This window comes from Lampetra planeri, chromosome 2 (assembly GCF_965212315.1).
Source record: "Lampetra planeri chromosome 2, kcLamPlan1.2.h2, whole genome shotgun sequence".
In the NCBI taxonomy this organism is placed as follows: Eukaryota; Metazoa; Chordata; class Hyperoartia; order Petromyzontiformes; family Petromyzontidae; genus Lampetra; species Lampetra planeri.
Genome location: NC_136108.1, coordinates 3,428,689 through 3,449,156, shown reverse-complemented (window position 1 = coordinate 3,449,156; position 20,468 = coordinate 3,428,689). Strand labels below are relative to the sequence as shown.

At 49.9% G+C, this 20,468-nt stretch overlaps 1 protein-coding gene across 12 annotated transcripts in view; it reads right to left on the bottom strand.

Annotated features, from left to right (window-relative positions):
* Nucleotides 1-286: 286 nt before the first annotated feature.
* Nucleotides 287-20,468, bottom strand: part of LOC144724850 (tensin-1-like) — a 140,187-nt gene continuing 120,005 nt past the window's right edge. For all 12 annotated transcript variants that reach the window (XM_078604201.1, XM_078604218.1, XM_078604228.1 and 9 more), the window contains 14 exons: nucleotides 18,657-18,874; nucleotides 17,893-17,971; nucleotides 17,003-17,095; nucleotides 15,270-15,308; nucleotides 12,163-13,776; nucleotides 10,862-10,960; nucleotides 9,532-9,660; nucleotides 9,099-9,191; nucleotides 7,858-7,935; nucleotides 7,371-7,427; nucleotides 6,325-6,493; nucleotides 5,094-5,162; nucleotides 3,047-3,079; nucleotides 287-2,655 (listed from right to left, as the gene is read on the bottom strand). In XM_078604201.1, coding sequence (XP_078460327.1) covers nucleotides 2,514-2,655; nucleotides 3,047-3,079; nucleotides 5,094-5,162; nucleotides 6,325-6,493; nucleotides 7,371-7,427; nucleotides 7,858-7,935; nucleotides 9,099-9,191; nucleotides 9,532-9,660; nucleotides 10,862-10,960; nucleotides 12,163-13,776; nucleotides 15,270-15,308; nucleotides 17,003-17,095; nucleotides 17,893-17,971; nucleotides 18,657-18,874 — 2,912 coding nt within the window. In that variant the 3' untranslated portion in view covers nucleotides 287-2,513. The remainder of the gene's footprint in view (nucleotides 2,656-3,046; nucleotides 3,080-5,093; nucleotides 5,163-6,324; nucleotides 6,494-7,370; nucleotides 7,428-7,857; nucleotides 7,936-9,098; nucleotides 9,192-9,531; nucleotides 9,661-10,861; nucleotides 10,961-12,162; nucleotides 13,777-15,269; nucleotides 15,309-17,002; nucleotides 17,096-17,892; nucleotides 17,972-18,656; nucleotides 18,875-20,468) is intronic.

The window sequence follows — 20,468 nt, the reverse complement described above, 5'->3', positions numbered from 1 at the left end:
CCTGAAACGGTGGGCTTTTATGGGAAAGCTAAAATATTTGAACTCGAGTGTTCTGATGGGACGCTATAATATTTTTTATCGGTCCATTAATCTCTCCTCCATTAAGATTACATGACTTAACATTTTACAAATGTTAAAAATTTTTTGATAAATATTGTATTTCAAAACTAGAGTGAAACAACTTTCCAGTGATCAAACGTGCACATGGGCTTGGCGAGTTATTTACCAGGTTCATCCCGGAGATGAGGGGAGACACCAGGCTCATTAAACAACGGACACAGCTGTATAGAAGGTATTGATGTCTTTATGAAAGTACATTACGTATATTTGTACATGGGTTCAGTAATGGTGCAGGATTAAAATTATGTAATATGCAGATACATACATGGATGGTACATATACAGTAACGTGAGCGCGCAGCGGTAAAGCAGCTAGCCCTTCCCGGGCCTTCAAGTCTACGCAACCTGTTGAATGTTGAGTGAACGATCGAATGGCTCATCGAAGTTAATTAACAAGGGCACTGTTTTCATATCATCACAATAAAAAATGCTTAGTTGAATTAAATCAGGCACTTCAGATTACACGTGATTGCATACAACCCTTGGCTTACATTTTTGTTTAACAAAAGCAGAAGGGTGTTTAGTTAAAATAATAATAATTAGAAAGTAGATATGAGGATATTTCATTGATAAAAAAAAAAGTGATTCAGGGCACAGTTGGTTAATTTGATATTTGGAAATGCACAACGGGCGGCAGCTTCCTGCCCTCTGTGGGCATAATGATTCGTGGCTATCCGGTGCGGCACGATACATCAATGGATGCCAGGAAGAGACGCTGGATACAGATGTACATGTTCCTCGTGCTTCCAAGTAGAGTACAACCAAAGACATTCACCGTGGAAGAATCTCCCCTTCCTATCCCAAACCGGGTACAAGCATTAAGCATTGGATAATTATAACATAATTTTTGCATGGCTTGTGAATATAGGCTTTGGGCCCATAGGGTGTTTGGAGAGATCTTGCGGTGGTGTCCTAACATGCAGTATGCTTGCCCAATGTCCACTTTCAAAAGGTATGCGCTACAATCGCTAAATCCTACCACGTGAAAATATAACAACAAGAAGCTATATTGAGACTCTCACTGTGTTTCTGAGCCGTGCTCTTAGTGATACACCATGCGGAGAGACACACCGCAACCAAGACCTAACTTGTACTGGCTTTATACCTTAATACTACTGGGTTGTCTCAAACTCTGGCTTTAAATCTTGAAAGTCTGGCATTCGATATGAGTAAACCGTGCTATCTTTAAAATCTATGGCTCTCTGCTTCAACACTAATAAACCATCACATCTTATCCCCCTTCTCTTTGTTCGAAAACTTTCACATCCAAAGTAAAATCTTTCCCAGTTCACTCCAAAAGACACACATGGGTGACCTGACAACTGGGGAAACCCAGTGAACCCCACCTTAGTCCAAAATCACAGTGCACACACACGCACACACACACACGTGCTATTCCAACATCACATACGCACACCTTATCCCAACATCAATCAAACAGCCCCTCAGCTCATCACTACACGCACATTATCCTGTCACACACATACCTTAGCTCCCACACGACGCACATGCCTGCCACAGTCCGATATTACACAAAACGTACTCGGCGCACCTTCGCCAATTACATTGCTTTCCATGTTTCCGGCAACCCGCCATATCTACAGCGTTAATTCGTCCTTCCGCAGACACGATGTGTGGCACGTAAGGCATTTTTGGCATGATTTCCCGTAGAGAGAGAGAGAGCGCACAGGGTGCTCCTGGTAGGTTCGTGTTTTCACGAGAGCGTTAAAAACATATTGAGACTGTACCAAAACAAAGCACTGACAGCGTTGAGTGCGGTTATACGGCTATATGGCAGTTTTGGAAATCTCGGCTTCTCAGCGCGCATTAGTAATAACAATTACAATAAAACATCGATAATACGGTCAAATGTGTGGCGTAACCACGAGGTATGCGGGCACAAAATGGAGTTTCTCAGGTTACTCGACTTTGTGCGTGACCCACTTTTGAATGTGCTTGGTGTGCACACCCTCTGTCGGTGTGCGCTGTGTACATGTATCCGCAGGTCAGCACATATACCTGAGTGCACATGGCCGAACGTGTTTGCATGAGCGCAAGGGTGCGCGTGCGTGTGTGCGTGTGTGCGTGCGCGCAACATAGCGTAACGCACCTTTGCCCGGAACGAGGGCCCTAGGTGCGTGTATGCGTACTAAGTGTACGTGCCTGTATGCGAGGCCCTAGTTTACAGCAGATGTGTAATATCCGGCATACGCTATGCCTTCATGTGTTGGATACAAGTAAGCAGACTAGTAAACTCGAATACACTTAATAAGCAAGGTTACTATGCAGGAGTAGTTAGCACATTCCATGCTGGAGGGCGCGGGTAGGAATAGGTAGGAGGTGGGGGTGCAGGGAGGGAGGGAGGGATGGAGGACGTGGGAGGAGGAGGCGCCCTTAGCGCTTTTGGGAGGTGAGCAACACTTTCGAGACGAAGTTGACAATCGCGGCGGCCGGCTGCTCGGGGTCGAGCTCGGCGAAGAGGTGGCACAGATTGTCGGTGGACGAGCCGGGCTTGCGGGCCACAAAGCCAAACACCCTGGGAGTGGACGCACACACGACACACGAACACACAGATATGAAGACAAAGATCCACCATTAAGCCTCATAGATAGTCACGTGCAAGTGATGTTTGCAAACACCTACGAAGGCACAGGAGCGGTTGACGTTGTGCATGCTCAGGAATTGAACTACGTATGTTGGGACTGTAGGTGACATGTACCAATTTCTGATCCACAACTCCGCACATATGCGAACATAAATACATCCACACATACGCAGGCATGTTTAAACATGCGTACACTTTGAGGCAGCGCATACCGATATAAATGTGCTAAAACAGCACAGGTAAATCGGAGGTCACAAGTGTGCATTGCGCTTGCAATATTACTGCTCCCCGTTTTATTACAAACCGCTCCATTTCCACTCACCGAGATCCCAGAGTGCCCTCCGCCTGCACCCACCTATCAACAAAACCGGACAGACAAATAGGATTATTGGACGAGCGGTGTTGGTGTTGGACCCTTAAATGTGCCACTGGTGAGGGGCCTGTGCATGCATTATTTTTGTTTTGTGCTTCGGGGGAGTGGCGAAGAGTGGTGGAGAGAACTGGACGAATACTCTTAGGTTTTTTCGGTAAAGTCACGTAGGTAAAAAATAAAATTAAAATAAATGAAAGTAAAATAAAAAATCACGACGTTTCGGAGGCAACACAAGCTTCCGTATTCAGGTGGAACCGTCACAGCACGACTGCTGTACTTGAAACGTCGTGATTTTTATTTTACTTTTATTTATTTTAATTTTATTTTTTACCTACGTGACTTTACCGATAAAACCTAAGAGTATGAATCCTTGCAGTCACGAAAGCTTCAAATCTAGAACTGGACGAATATCTACGCCTGACTTCCCTTGGAGTGCAGTAGCCTCTAAAGTTTGCACGGGAGCCTCTACACGTTCTGCTACACAACTGCGTCAGTTTCCAAATAACGACAGGGTTAAGCGGTGACTTCGAGTTACTCAGGAATACATCGAAAATGTTTTTAGGTTTATTTCGTTTAACCAGGCGAGAGTCCAAGAGACCAGGATAGTCTCAGTTGCAAGTGACCCAAGGTATTAGTCTGCCACTAGTAGGGGGCGATGATTGATGTGCAAAGAGTATAATGTCAGTGCTAATTTTTTACAATCACTTAGTTTTATTTCGTAGAACAAATGACTCGCATAAGGCATTTTTTTTCTCTCTTTAATAGCCACAACTGGCATCAAAAGCCACGGTTAATGCATTGTGTTTTCAGTAGCTTCATAACTATAACTGTAATTGGATGTCAAATGTAGCTTATTAGGGCTTAATTGGTTATGAAAGCATTTATATCTCAGTAAAAATAAAGTATGGTTTGTGACGGATAGAAACATATTTATCTGAGTCAAATATACAGAAATTTGTTCTAAAGACAAACGGAAACTCTCTGAACAGTCTGCTTTCACAGGCTGCAATTGTGATAAGCAATGGCAAAAGAGTATAGTGCAAAACAAATCCAGTAAAAGAGTTTATAAACTAATTTCATTGCATGGATCTACCTTTGTTTAACTTTACAAGAAGCACAGTATTCAATTTAAAGTGGGGGTAACATGCCCTTGTGTTCACGGGTTAAGTGGCTCACTTTGTAATCACATTTGGTGACAGATGCTGCCTACGCAGAGCCTGAAAACTTTGCATTCTTATAGGCAGACAATTGTGTGCTCCGCTGTAGACCATATATCTTTAAAAAAATGACCCGCAACTAAATGACGAAAAAACACAACAGGGCTCCTTTTGAATCTCGAGTTTCCCAGGCCGCTTACAAAAAAACATTTGATCCAATCGGGGTCTTGCACTAATAAAGGAAATGACTGTCTAGTTTTTCCTTACCCGGATCTCTCTTGAAAAATATCAGATTTTATCTCGACATGCTTTCGGCAGGCTTTAAATAGACATCGGTGTGTTATTCTTTTTATCTCTTTCATTTTTTCCATCGACCTGTGAGTTCCGTTCCATAACATGGCTTTCATTTCCCACGAGCTGCCCGAAGTTTCAGGAGAAGCCGTGGAGCGAGCTGTGAGTCGACTTATAACGAGTGCCTGGACCAATGGGGCCTGTCTTCAGGATCCGTCCGGGAAGGGATGCATTTCAAATGATAAATAATTATGATTTGTGTATTTTAAAGAACGATTTCTGATAAATTTGGTGTATTTCAGATCATTTACGTATCGTGATAAATTGACCTTTACCAATTCATCTGAAACAAAAACTTTTCGATTGTTTTGGGCTTAGTAAAAATAATAATCAATCAGGAGCACATCCCGACCGACCCGACCCTGCATAAGGCACGACTGCTGTTGTTCGTCTGCTCAAGTGAGCTACGCTTTTGTGTGTGCGATGTTCCGAGTGGTCCTCGGCGCTGCCCCCCCGCCAATCGTCGATAGCAACCGCGTGTGACTCACGTCCTCGTTTCGGGATCCACGTTGCAGAACGTGACTGTCGAGACGGGATAGTGACGCCTGAAGAACAGCCTGTGTGTTGGAGGCAGAATGCGGCGTGAGATGGCGTTTCCACATTGTATGTATATACGTATGTTGAACTTCTTTCACACCGTTATGCAGCCAACCGTGCCAATCAGAAGTGCAGGGCGGAAGGACAACAAACTAAACACAAAAGCAGTTCTAAATAAATGAGTGTTCAATCTAGGTGATTTAAAAGTGTATAGCTCCCAGTGGCTTCCTAATATCGGAAGGAAGAGCGTTCCAGACGGCCACAGAAGCGCATGTGAAAGCGTGCGATGCAGTGACCGTCTTTGTACGATGTCCAGCCAAAAATCACGTTATCCGTATAGGCAGCTGTGACCCAACACACGTAAATAGGTGACCCAACGCGCACCATACACATGAAACAGATGAACATGTTGGTGTATGTTTCACTTATCTTTTTTGTTTTTGTAAAATTGAGCCGGTGTCTCGACTGGCAACGATGACGCACATTTTCAAGGTGATTGGTTTGAACATTTTCATCAAGTTATGAATCTGGCTCAAAGTTGCTTTTACTTACATCACCCTCATATCCTCAAGATATATACCCATGACTATCTCGTGATGCTGAACCTGATCTACAACTCGGTCTCTTTTGTAGTATTTGTTATGTCCTCACCGAATAATTTTCTGACATACCACCAAGTTAACATCCCTCCTCTTGTGTATATTATTCGTGAGATGTATTCCTCTATACATCCTCTATAAATCGACAGTGACATATCATGGTACTTTTTCAATATCAAATTGCAGTTGTGTGCCAGTGTAACACATACACCAGCATGGCATCCGACACACCACGTGCGTTTTCCATGTGCAATAGCATAACAATGTCGTAATTCCAATTATGCAGGAAAGCCTCCCTGAGTCTCAGAGTCCCCATTCACGAGTTTACCCACGTGGGACGTTGGCGACACACCAAGACACACCGAATGTCTCTCTGTGCCTCTCGGCGTGTGACCAAGAGACACACAGAGTGAGTGACCAAGAGACACACAGAGTGTGTGATCAAGAGACACAGTGTGTGTGTACCACATCCACCGCAGGCGATCGTCGTCTTACAGTCCGTACAACATATTCCGCACGTCCCACGATCCCCGCGTGGCCCTCCATGTGCCCCCCCCCCCTCGCCCCGCCGAATGCTCCGCACCTGCGCTGGTTGTCGGTGAGCGTGATGCCCTGTGCCGACACCTTGAAGTGCACGGTCGTTGCCACGGGCCGTGGCTTCATGTCCAGGATCTCAGCGGTCGCCTTGCCAATCGCCTGAGGCCCCGTGAGCGACTCCATCTCCACGGAGCCCAGGAAGAGCACGTTACAGGCTGCAGGAAGGAGGGCGGTCACCACACAGGTGTATCGCCGGTGTGCCACGGCTGAGATGAACGATGTGGCAGCTAGCACGAATGAGCTTTGTGCTTTAAAGGGCCATTGCCCGAATCGTCACCTGTTAAACTAAAACTATTCATCTTCTTGGTTCTTTCGGTAAAGTCACGTAGAAGGGAAATAATAAAATAATAAAAATAAAACATAATCAAATAATTCTCACGACGTTTCGGCCACAACGCAAGCAGCCGTCCTCAGGTGAAGACGCTGTCTTTCCGACAGACCTGTTCTTCACCTGAGGATGACTGCTTGCGTTGTGGCCGAAACGTCGTGAGAATTATTTTATTATGTTTTATTTTTATTATTTTATTATTTCCCTTCTACGTGACTTTACCGAAAAAACCAAAAAGATGAATCCCTGCAGTCACGAAACCTTTAAATCGAAATTTAAAACTATTAACTTTAGATTTTTTTTACCAGGTAAGGCCCACTGAGCTGCATAGATCTTTTTCAGAAGCGACCTGACCACAAATGATAGCTCAATGAAGTGGCTTATCGTGTGGAAATTTATAGCAGCCAAATACTCTAAATGCACGTTTCCAAATGTGGAGGGAAAAACCAGAGAACTCGGAGAAAAATCCAAGCGACCACGGGGAAAGAGACGCGCAAACACTAAATATGCAGGTGTCAGGATCGGGATCAAACCCATGAACTCCTGCAAACCAGACAAGGAAGTTAACATCTTGCCACCGCTCATGTGCCGTGATGGCCTTAAGAGTTGCTCTATAATAGCACTTGCCCCAACGGTTTGCTAAAGGCTATATGGGGATCTTTTTCCTTCGTCTTTGGAGGTGTGATGAGGTGGTCGTGCTGTACCTGCGCCCTGCTTGAGGAGTTCTGAGGCAGAATTCACTGAAGAAGTGTCCAGAGGATCTATACACAGACGGCAAATATAAAAATATGCACCCTGTTAAACCATGCTGAGTTCGCCATCGCATCAATCTCCCACCACCAACGCTAATGTCGAAATGGTACATAATCCAGCTCCAAATCGTGGAAAAAATATCTCATGTGCCCTGTTAGCCAAGTATGAACATATAAAGAGCTCTTCAGTTTCTCTTGTTAGTTTCCCCATTCCAACAAGATATGGCACTATAACGCTTCCTTCAAATGAGCATAATTTAAGATGCGTTTCTGCCAGATTAAAGCAAAAAATGCAAGACGTAAGAACACGATCAAGTTAATAGGGAGAGCAGGTGACGTGGTACCGGTTGGGCTGATGAGGAGGAATATTTGGAGATTTGGCTGTGGGGGCTGAGAGAGGACACGGGAGGGAGGAGGTTTGTAAACGAGAGGCTGTTACCGTGCTCTGGGACGAGCAGCTTGCACGGGAGGGCGAGGGGCGTGATTGAGTGCTGATAGACGAGGGCAGACAGGCTACCTGCATTCACGCACGCACACACAGATGACACGCGTGTATACATGCAGCCACGCAAATACCGATGCATAACGGGGGAGAGGGACGTGCGGTCGCTGCTTGTTGCAGAGGGCCACAGTTCGCATGTACCTAAGTTGAACTTCTTTCGCACCGTCCGTAGCCAAGCATGCTAATCGGAGGTGCGGTAAACACTGATAATGTATCGCTGCTTACTATGTAATAACATGCACTCCTCAAGGTTTGGCAATGTCAACACCAGAAGCGGTGGCCTGTGCAGAATATTGGGAAAAGACGATTATATAGGTTGGACGACAAAGAAGAGGTAATAACACATTACACAACCTCTTTAATGGAGAAAGTTGCAGTGCATCACACATGTGAAATGTCACATGGGATGTATTAACTGTCAAAATACGTGCCTTCTGCTTTCACGGAGTGAAGTTAAAGATCCCATGACGTCACTTGCAAGAGTTGGCCATTGTGTGCCGGTGTCATGGTCCAAATTTGGCAATTGTTATTTTTGTTAAGTACCTGCATATTACTCAATTGGGATTATACACATGAATCATGGCAGGACCCTCACAAAAAAAGAGTCATGAGACTCAGTTATGCTTTCCTGGATAAACAAGATTAATATTAATATTAGGACATTTCAAATGCCCAGTCGCTGCCCCATCACCATCGATGCATACATTTGCACGAGTGGTGTCCTGTGCACAACGTGTATTGACTTGATTTTACATGAAACAAGAAGGTTCTCACATTAGGGCATACCATCGTAGGGAATGCATTGTAATTAGTGTTGTAAAACCCCTGACACCTGTTCCTTTCCTAGAATCGCAATTGCCTGATTTACAACTGACAGTTCTTCCTGATGATTTCTTACCAATCAGCGATCATATATGTTTATCGATTACACATTTAATGAGCTCTTCAATCATTACTGTCAATCTTTCCATTATTACCTCGCAATCAATAACAAATGATTTTGAAGTAGTATTTGGTAATCCTCACGAGGCCATGTGATTTTCAGCTTTCGTACTATTTAGGCGTAGTAATCTTGGTGATAAATTCCAAAAAACCAAGGCCCTTATCATCATTATCATCACATCAAGACCACCACAATTACACCATCACTGTCACCGCAGCTTATCAGACACACTCACCAAACACCGGCTCGTTGGTGCAGCCCTTAAGCCGCACACCCTTGGGGGTCGACTCGATGAGAAAGTGGCGGACCAACTCCGACGCAGGGTCACCTGGGGGTGAAGGGGTCAGAGACGGGTTACCGGGGCTGGCACCAGCACGCACGGTGCCATGTGGGCTGGCATGGAAATTCTTCATTTCTCTTTGTGTGTGGGGGTGCGTGTGTGCGCGTGCATGCGCGTGTGTGCGTGTGTGTGTGTGCATGCGCGTGTGTGCGTGTGTGTGTGCATGCGCGTGTGTGCGTGTGTGTGTGTGCATGCGCGTGTGTGTGTGTGCATGCGCGTGTGTGCGTGTGTGTGTGTGCATGCGCGTGTGTGCGTGTGTGTGTGTGCATGCGCGTGTGTGCGTGTGTGTGTGTGCGTGCGTGTGTGTGCGTGTGTGTGCACGCCATGCCTTTCTTGCTGTCCAGCGAGGGACCTGGTGGGGTGGCCACCTTCAAAGCGAGCCCGTAGGCCCCACGGAAGGAACTGCTGTCACGGATGACGAATGCTCCCGGGTCCCGACCCTTCAGCATGGTGATCGCTGTGAGATAAGGAGACAAAAACACAGATACACGCACGCACATACAGACATTCCCATACGTTTCCAGGAGCGGCATGGGAGCAGGCAAAAAGATTGTCCACGAATGCAGACATTGAAGTAACAGCCACAATGCTTACATTTAAGTGTAAATCGGTTACATTAAAGGTATATATAGAAATGCAAACAGCACATCTTTTAAATCTACGGTGTCTGTATATGCAGACACAACAGACGCAACAAATATGTGCATGTCCATACAGACAAAGATCACTCGTATAGCCTCAACAGACTGTTGGGGCAAGTGCTGTTAGCGAGCACCTATGAAGGCCAACACACGAGGAGGTGAGTGGCCAGAACCGCGCCCGGCTGCCTTTGTCTCCCGAGTGGTGATGTTTACACACCGCACCAGGTACCCATTTGAGGCTGAGTCGACCTAGGGGAGGCCCAGGACTGCTTCAGATATTCGTCACTGATGTTGGCCGTGAGCGGGAATCGAAGTCGGGTCACTGGGTTTGTAACGCAGCACGCTAACCACTACACTACCGCTCCCCACACATACATACGAACAAGACACATTCAGGAATAAATATACACACAGACGCAACTTAGTTTACAGGCTCATAAAATCCACATTAGCTCATTGCATAAATCCGGACAATGGAAAATGTCACACACGATTTTGTAACAACATGCTATAAAAGGCTGCAGTCTCAATTTAAAACGGCCCGCTGGAGACTCTCCACTGATTAACATCGCCCCTGGTGTGAGGTCATCTTTGTATGTGTGTGTGTTTGTGTCTGTATATATATGCAGTTAGGAGTGAGTTTCAAACATTCCACAATTACGTGTAAAAAGCAGTACTGCCTTTGTGGATATGTTAAAACCATCAGCATTTCCTGACGAAGTGCATTGTGGTCTTATTGTCTTCGGTCACCATTAAAATACATTTGAGCAAATGTGACCAACTGACAGCAGCAGTGATACAGTCATAGACAACTGTGGACCGGTTTCGTATTAATTAGGAATCATCAGCACACTATGGCCACCAATGCTCACGACTGCGAAAGTGTGCCTCTGGAAACCATACGCGTGGAGTCGGCGCTTCCGTTAAGTGAGCTTGGCAAATGCCAACAATACTAGATTACAGATTTGATTGATCAGAGCAACAATTGCAGGACGGTGGGATAAGAGATCATCTTACCCTGATCTCTGGAGATGTCGGGCTTGTACCAGTACTTGGATGTGTCTTGCACAAAGTTCACACGTGACTCCAAATTCCCATCTGGGCTGACCGGGGAACCTAGTGAGTACACACATACAAAGACAAAGATCCCCCATATAGCCTTCAACAGACTGTTGGGGCAGGTGCTGTCAGCAAGCAACTATTAAGAAGCACATGAGGGGACGGGCGGCCAGCACCACATCCCGGCTGCCTCTGTCTCCCCAATGCTGATTTTTACACACTGCACCAGATGCTAATTTAGAGCGGAGTCGACATAGGGGAGGCTCAGGACTGCTTCAGATATTCGTCACTGGTGTTAGCCATGATCGGGAATTGAACTCGGGTCGCTGGGTTCGTAGCACAGCACGCTAATTGCTACACGACTGTTCCCCATTAACACACACGCACGCACACACACACTCAAGACCACACTAACACACACACAAGGTCCCACTATAAGTGTACATAGGCTATTAGGACAAATGTTGTTGCCAAACAGCTATTAATAATGGTCACGAAGGCTAAATATATTGAGGCCATTGAGCAACCTTGAGAAAAGCGCAAGTTACATTGCTGGACCACCGGACCTTATTGACTTGAGAACGCATTTGGTCATCAATAACAACAACCGACCATGCGGCGGGGGCCAGCGCCATAGTCTGATATCTCTTTTTTTGTTTCTCACATGCGGATAGAGGCCTTAAGCCAGATTGAGACAGAAACTACCACTCGTGTGTGAGTGGCAGGAAATGTAACTCTGGTGCAGCGTGTGAACACGCACATACATTGCACACTTTATATTGGACTACCACAGACGGCCGATGCTGGATGCGGTGAGGGTAATAATGCTGAGGATGGTAGAACTTTGGTGATGAAGATGCTGGGTACACGGCTGATTGTAAGGATGGTGCCAATGTTAATTATAAATATAGCTGGTCGTGCAATATTGAGCTATGGCACTAACACAAAAATATACCTGTTGAGAGTAATGTCATCAAGCTACGCGTCCGCTACTGCAGGGCAAGTGAAGAGTGTGAGCTCATGTGCTGTGTGTGCCGTGTGAGTGTGAGCGATGTGCTGCGTGAGCGCGTATACAATGTTGAGTGCGAGCGTGTGCGTGCGTTCTGCATGAGTGCGAACATATGTGCCGCGTTAGCGCGCATAGCCGTATGCAATGTTGAGTGTGAGCGTGTGTTTGTGCTGCGTGAGTGCTAACGCGTGCGCGTGTTTGCGCTGTGCGAGTGCGAGCGCGTCTTCCGCGCTCGGCGTGCGATTCCCACCGTGTGTGGGGCTCCAATCGGGCAGCGAGTGCGGGAAGGCCGCGGCGCTGTGCGTGCTCGAACCCCCGGGGCTCGAGAGGCCGCTGGACAGCGGCGACGTCGACAACTTCCCGTTCACGTTGCCGGGCGACAGCCGCATCGCACTCCGACCGCCGCTGCCGCTGCCGCCCCGTCCCTCTGGGGAACCTCCCTCGTCCCAGCCGGGGAAGACGCGCGGTGGGGACGCCTCCCCGGGCCGCCCCTCGTCGTTGGAGCCTCGAGGCAACCTGGTTTGGGTCGCGTGAGCCGAGGCCGCCGCGCCCGACATCCCGAACGGCTGCTGCTCGCCCGATGGGCCGTACGAGGTGGTGGAAAAGGTGCTGTAGTTGAGGCTGTAGGTGCTGGCCGGCGGTGTCGTTGCCGCTTCATAGGCCAGACTCTGCGACGCGCACGGCGTCGCCGCACCGTAGCTCAGCGCGCTGTTCACCGACGAGCGTCCGCTGCCACCGCTCTCCCGGCCCGAAAGCGGAGCGAGCTGCCGCCGGTAGTCGTCTTGCGGCGTGGACGTGTGGACGCCGCGAGCCACCAGCCTGGGGCTTGGCGGCACAGGGCCCAGAGCTCTGACGCCGTCGCCAAACCCGGGAGTCTCACCCGTGCTCCGGTGCGACAGCGCCGGGCTCTCCGACCCTGGGGGTCTCCGCAGGACGCCTGGATTGGCTGAGGCCGCCTGGACTCCGTACATATTCGAGGACCCGGGCCCTTGGCCTCCGTAACTGAGCGATGAGCCACCGTGGCCTCCATCATCACTTTTCCGGCCATAGTAGGCCACGCCAGAGATGACTGGGTGAGGGTGCAGCCTCATGGCATCCGCGAGCATCGCTTCGTCGTACGAAGCCTGGCCTTCGACAGCCCGGCTGAGCTGCTTCTGAGCTGAGACAGCTCTGTCCTCCATGCCACTGAACGGGACGCTCTGCGGGGCTGCATGCTGAAAGTTCACTGGCGTGGCCGTCCTGATGCCAGCCGGCTGCAAGGACGCATCTCCTTGCTGTGCTCCATGATTGGGCCCGTAGGCGTACAGCTCGGGCTTCCCTTGTTTGCCGGCGGCCGGGTCTTCCGTACCATTGTACCGTACTCCTGCCTGGTTACCCCTGTACGCACCGAAGCCGGCATCTAAGTACGGGGTGCCGCGTGGATCCGTAAAACCAGACGTCTCCTCCCAGGGTGACGGCTGACGGGCCAGCGTCACCGTAGCGTCTCGGTGCTGGTCGTGCGGCGGTTGACCGGCGTACGGTCCGTGCTGCCGCGCCTGCTCTGGCCTGGCCCGCGAGTCCTGCACGCCCGCGTACCCGCTGTAGGCGCCTGCTTGCTGCGCCCCGGAGATGGCGAGGAGACCGACGGGGCCATCCGGATGCGCGGGATACTGAGCATTCGCGCCGTTGTCACGAGGCGTGGCGCCGGCCGCGGGGCCTCGTCTCTGAGACGACCAGAAGGCGGCGGGGTCTGGGCGAGGCTCCCCGCAGGAGGCCGCGGCGTAGGGCTCGGCGTGCGAGGAGTGGTAAGGGGAGGCGCGCTGGCCCGCGCTGGCGGCGTCGGCCTCGGCGTTCCGAGCCACGGTCTCCACGTAGCTCCACGGCTCTGAAAGCGTGCGGCGAGAGCGGGAGGAACGCGCGTTGATTTCACGATCATGCTGCACATCCGATCATTCAGAAGGCACACGTGACCATGCCACCGCACAAACAGCCGTGCACACTGCATGCACACCGGACAGATGATGCACGCCAACCACAAAGCCTGCCTCCTGTGTACTGCCCTGCCTCCTGTGTACTGCCTCCTGTGCACTGCCTCCTGTGTACTGCCTCCTGTGTACTGCCCTGCCTCCTGTGTGCTGCTTTCTGTGTACTGCCTCCTGTGTGCTGCCCTCTCTCCTGTGTGCTGCCCTGCCTCCTGTGTACTGCCCTGCCTCCTGTGTACTGCCTCCTGTGTGCTGTCCTGTCTCCTGTGTACTGCCTCCTGTGTACTGCCTCCTGTGTACTGCCCTGCCTCCTGTGTACTGCCTCCTGTGTGCTGCCCTGTCTCCTGTGTACTGCCTCCTGTGTACTGCCTCCTGTGTACTGCCCTGCCTCCTGCGTGCTGCCCTGCCTCCTGCGTACTGCCTCCTGTGTGCTGCCCTGCCCCCTGCGTGCCGACCCTGGCGACGGAGCTGCGAGGCTGCCAACTGGGTTCGTGGCGCCAGGGACACGGCGGTCTGCACTGCGCTGCCATTTAATGAAATAATGCCGCTTTAACATTGCAAAGGAATGTGGTGTTTTCTTGTTTGGGTGAGCCAGGGGCAGCGTGGGGGTTTCTACACCCCCTCTTTCCGCCGAGGCCTAGGCGAGCCTGCCGGTAATCTTAAGCTTCGCCACCGCACGCTGTTACCGCATTAGGAAAATTCCTCTCATTTAAAATGTTCTCTTCAAATAACGACCCGCAAGGGACCCATTCAGCATCGCCGAAATGAGACGCGGGATGAACGGCAGCAGTACAATTACAGAAGCGTAAGATGACGATGATTTTGATGATGTTGTTAATTATTATTATGGGAATGAGAGCAGTAATGTTTTTTTTTTTACAACAGCTGTCAAGATCATAATACTGACGGAGACATTGAGGGTTACATGGGGTGATAGCGTTTAGAAAGGTTACATTGATCGCAGCTTCACAAACGATCATGTTGATTGCATCGACATATAATCTGGCCAGGTGGTTCAGGGGTAGTGAGTGCATCGCAATCGGAAGCTGAAAGTTAAAATCTTATTTGGAAGTTGCCTTAGCCCATCATCCCTTCAGGATTGATACAATGAGTACCACTTTGTAGGAAAGTCAACAACGGTTGTCCTATGGACAGATGTTCTCCGACCATAGGTATGTGGAATATTCACCACTGGCTCAGGGCTGCCCTAATGAGCAGGAAATCACTGTGACTCCTTGATGATGATGATGATAACGGTGGCAGTCGCGAATGGGTATGACCATCACGATGAGGTTTGGAGAATGAGTGACTAAGCGAGCGACTATGATGATCATGGCGGTGACGCTTATGCGCATCGACGATGGCTGTGCTCAAGGCGATGGTGAGGTCCACTCACCGGGCAGGGTGGACCTGGGAATGGCGCTGTCAGGCACGTCTGTGGGATGAGCGCCAAAATGAAGCAGGCAGGGAGGAGGGTGGTGGGGGGATAAGGGGACAAGCAAGCAGACCGGGGATTGGGCCGCACGGAGGGACGGAGGCAGAGGGACATGCAAGTTACAGCCATGGGGTGCATTTGTAACACACCGCACCAACAACAAAAACGCCGTGCAGCACCGTAGTAGCCCACGTGCGGTTATCACAACATCACCATGCTTCGCTGCCGTTGCTGTTGCTTGCGATGCTTTGTTTTGACGTTACGGCCAGATCAACCATCACTTGGGTAAGGCAGCGGTGAGCAAGGCATATGCCCGGGCAAAGTGTGGCTTTATGGTATGAATAAGTCATTTAGAGTGTACGGATATTCACTTCACGTGTTCTGGATACACGACGTTTTATATTGTTTCAGAAAATAAATAACACACAGGTCGACCGATGGCCACTCCTTTTGAAAGGCAAACCCTCAGGCGAGTGTGCGTGCGTTTTTTTCTTCCATTCAATATGCGAGAACGTTTTACAACGATCCCGCTTCTCTTTGGTGGGGTTTTTGTTTGTTCAACAAATCCCGGCAGGCAGTGAAATGGTCTGCGCCTGTTTTTCTAGTTTGAATAAACAAATGCTTCAGGCATGACCACACGTGCCTTGCGTTCTTGGCCGTTAAGTTGTCCTTTTTTTTAAACTATTTTTTTATTTTACCAGGTAAGGCCCACTGAGTTGGACAGCTCTTTTACAGAAGCGTCCTGGCCAAAACGCAATATCTCAATGAAGTGGCTTATCATGTAGAAATTGAGAGCATCAAAAATACTCTTAATGATAAATGTGGAGGGACAAACTAGAGGACCGGGAGAAATAGCCACGTGACCGCGGGTAGAACATGCAAACCAAAAATATACAGGTGCCAGGGTTCGGATCGAACCCACGACCTACTGTAAACCAGGCGAGGCAGTTGACATCTCGCCACAGCTTTGCTATTTTGTTTGTAACAGTGGCGGTGGCACATCCACCACGCTGGGTAAGGACTGCAATTGATGCGGCCTGCGGCTGGGTTCACACGGAACTAGAATCAAGCACAGTGGGCGACCTATCAACCGACTCTTCTCCAACTCCCAGCCTCTGCCACACCCTTTCACTGCCCGTGGCAAATTGTTGAAACAGAAAAACGAGCAGTGCTCTCGATGGTGATTTCAACTGCTCTTGCTCTTTCTTATACAACGCCAAGGTTCTCTTCCAAGGCCTGAAACTCCCAAGTGCTTTGAGACATCTGTCACGACCGTGGGTAATAATAACAATGATGCACCGAGTAAAGTGCGCATTATGAGTTTATGCCGAGTGCACGTGGTCGATAAACTTAATGCCGTGCAGTGTCCATGATTGGTTATGTACATTGAAATTATTCCGCACCATACATAGCCAACCATGCTAATCGGTTGTGCATTGTGAGTGGGATGAGCTTTGCCAGGTGTGTTTTATATGGAGTGGAAGGTGTGGAAGTATTGCGTTTAGCAAGCACTGCAAGTGTGCTTTGTGTGCTTGGCGTGTCTAGGTGTTCTGTGGTTGTGCTGTGTGGCTCTCCACTGCAGCCTTTGCATTGCGACGCTGGACATCGTGCCGAACAACATGCGGTAAAACCCGATAACAAATCAGAGAGCTGTGTGCAGCTCAGTCAAACTGTCGAGACCACGGTGGCCTTACCCTGCGCCGACGAGACGTGGATCTCCATGGGCTTGTGGGGCTTGAGCTTGAGGGCGGAGAGCGGCGTCTCAGCCAGGCCAATCGGAGAACGCGCTGTAACAAAGACAAAGATCCCCCGTATAGCCTTAACAGACTGTTGGGGCAAGTGCTGTTCACGAAAAACCTATGAAGGCCATCACGGCACACGAGGGGGTGGGTGGCCAGCACCACACCCGGCCGCCTTTGCCTCCCCAGTGGCGATGATTACACACCGCACCAGGTCCTCATTTGAGGCTGAGTCGACCTAGGGGAGGCCCAGGACCGATTCAGATAATCGACACTGATGTTGGCCGTAAGGGGGAATCGAACTCGCGCCGCCGGGTTTGTAGCGCAGCGCACTAACCGCTGCACCACCGCTCCCCTGTAACACGCGCGCACACACGCACACACGGCTACTTCTGTCAGCCTCCGCACCCCAACGAACGTGCCAAGGCCAGAACGCAAATTGCACATGGGCATCGTCCACATGCCACGGTTGTTCATGTGTCTTACACAGCTGCCAGAGATACCTGTTAGCATGGACTGAAATATGTGTAGTCAGGCGATACTAACAAAGATGATGTCTCAATTCGGTGGGCTAAATACTGCGTAAGGTGGCTTGTGGGGTAAACAGCTAGGTTTTCAGAGCATACCATCCACTTGAATGTGCAGACAAGTAAGAAGAGACCCATACGCACAGGCAAGAGTCACTTTCCACACGTGTACAGTGTATCTGAATCAAACGAGGTCTTGCGAATGTCCAATCTGAGTCCAGTGGCTCAGAGTGGAGATCCACAGGGAGGAAACCTTGGCCAGACGCAGGAGCATCTGTCGACAACGAACAAGGACCACAAGCCGTCGGGGGATCGTACCTTCTGGTGAACGGGGAGGTGGACTGCCCGGGTCTTGGTCCATCTCCTCGAATGCCTCCTTGTAACTGTGCATGTGCCTCTGTTTGTGTGTCAAACGCACAAGCACGCGTGCACATACAAGCAGCCGAGTCAGTGCAGCTTACCAGCTTGGCCATCCACTGCATTGCATGCGATGTGTGGTTGGTTTATCTGGGTGCACCGCACTGAGCTCGGATGCCACGGTTTTGTGCGGCGAAAGTGTACTATGATATCTCTGTGGTGATGGACTCCGATGTCTCTCTATAACTGGACAAACGGCTTATTGGTGGCAGACTTTGATGTTCCACTGGAGATGGCTGGTGATATCCACCAGTGGGTGAACTATACCACCCTAACGATGTGCTGCTGTGACCCTAAAGTGGTGGAATACGGTGATCCTCGAGATTGTGAAACCACTTCAATAAAAGTGGACTGTGGAATCACTGTGAATGATCAGTGGTGTCCCTTAATGCTGGTGGACACTCTAAAATAATGACAATATTCCACCTCTGGAGGTTGATTATGACCCTCTAAGAGGTGGATTGTACTGTAGTCATCCTCTAGAGGTGGACGATTGTAACCATCCAGAGGTGGGCAATGGAAACCTAAACAAGACAGGCTACGGCAACCCTGTAGAGTTCACCAATAGTGCTGCTCTAGAGGTGGACGCTGATACCCCCTCTACAGGTGGAATGTGGTCTCCCTCTCGAGGTGGGCTTGCCACGATCCCGCTCTCCCTTCCTCACCTCTCGCGGTCGGCCTCCAGGATTGGCGGCGATGATGTTGCGCACCTCTGGCGAGATGGCTCGGACTGGTGACCGCACGGTGGCCCGATAGATGTTCTGTTCGCCGGCGCTGCCATTGAGGCCATCGGCACCTTGCTCGCCATCCTGGTTGTCATAGCGACCGTTGCTGAGGTTGCGTCTGTGCACAGGCCGGCCCCTTGCCTCCATGGTTGAGATGCCTGAACGCACCAAACGTGTGAACGTACACACACAAAGATAAAGATCCCCCATATAGCCTTAAAAAAAACCTATTAAGGCCGGCACGGTACACGAGGGGGTGGGTGGCCAGTACAACGCCCGACCGCCTTTGCCTGCGCCGTGGCGATGTTTTTAGACACTGCACTAGGTACTCATTTGAGGCTAAGTCGATCTAGGAGAGGCCCAGGACCGGTTCAGATAATCGTCACTGGTGTTGGCCGTGAGCGAGAATCGAACCCCCGGGTCACCAGGTTCGTAGCGCAGCGCGCTAAACGCGAACACTACCGCGGGCACGGAGAAACACGTACAAATCACGCCCTGATTAGGTACTCCTACCCACATCACACCGATCCTCTAAGGTTGACGCTGACACACCAGAGCAGACGCTCATTTTCAGCCGAGTTGACCAAGGCGGTGTGGGCTGTTATCCAAATATAACCAAGGTTACCGAGATTTGTTGTGCCGTGCACTAACCACCGTCACATCACACCAAGGACACACACACGGGTACGTGCCAATGCAATCGCACAACCGGTCACGTATATAGCATCGGCACAAGTGAACCTAATAGCACAAGTGTCAAACGCGACCTTGCTCTGATCTATATTCTCTGCCCCCCGGCAAGGGGTGCAGTAAAGTTTTTTTTTTAATGGGCACCATGCACGAACATGCTAGAGCGTGTCACACGCAAAGTGTGCGTGTGTCACTTATTTAAGACTCACGTACATCTAAGGCACACGAACGTGCATTTCGACGCTTCGGTTGAGCCGTTCAATTTCTACAGCCAAGAGAGACACACGCCTTCCCTATACTCGCTGCGGATGAGTACGGATGCACTTCAATGTGATGTATCAATTAGGCAAAAACATTTAGCAACCTCTTTATTGCTTTCAGGTAAGCGTTGCATGAGATGTGACATTTTGATTGACTGGGAGTTTGTAATTGAAGGTTGATTATTTGCATCACTAACGACCACAGTCTCGAACAGCAGCTGGCACATCAATGTGCTCCACGTTAATCAATGTGCCGTGTAACATGCACAATCAGGGATTAGTGAGAAAGCGGCGTAAAAAAACATCCCGCCCGCTGAGCGCTATTGGCCAATTAAAATGCACGTTCCTAGGTGGTCTCGATATGCGCACGCAGCGGTGTTAGAAGCGGGAGGGCAGAGAAGGCTTTAATGCCACTCTCTTAATTGCACTACTTCCCCCACTGCGCGCATGAGATGGGGTGCGCGTGTGAGTTGGGTGTCAATGCCACCCTCGCCGTGCCCCCCCCCCGCTCCCCAATTCTACGATCAGAGAAGCATCTCGCAGTTGTGGGGAGTTGGAGTGGGGGGTGCGATTGACCCCCCGCCCCACCCACCCACACCAAACATGGCTCGGTATCCTGTGAATTTTGGGAGGCTCGTAAAGAGGAGCCCGTTATTAGCATCGCTCGCGTCTCCCGCTGTTAAACGGCACTGCTGCCCGCGTGTCCCTTCTCTCTGGCCAAGCACACAGGCAGCGTTTGTTGTGCAGGGAATGCCGGCAGCAGTCCCTAAGTTGGACTCCCAAGCCCATGTGTGGAACGAAA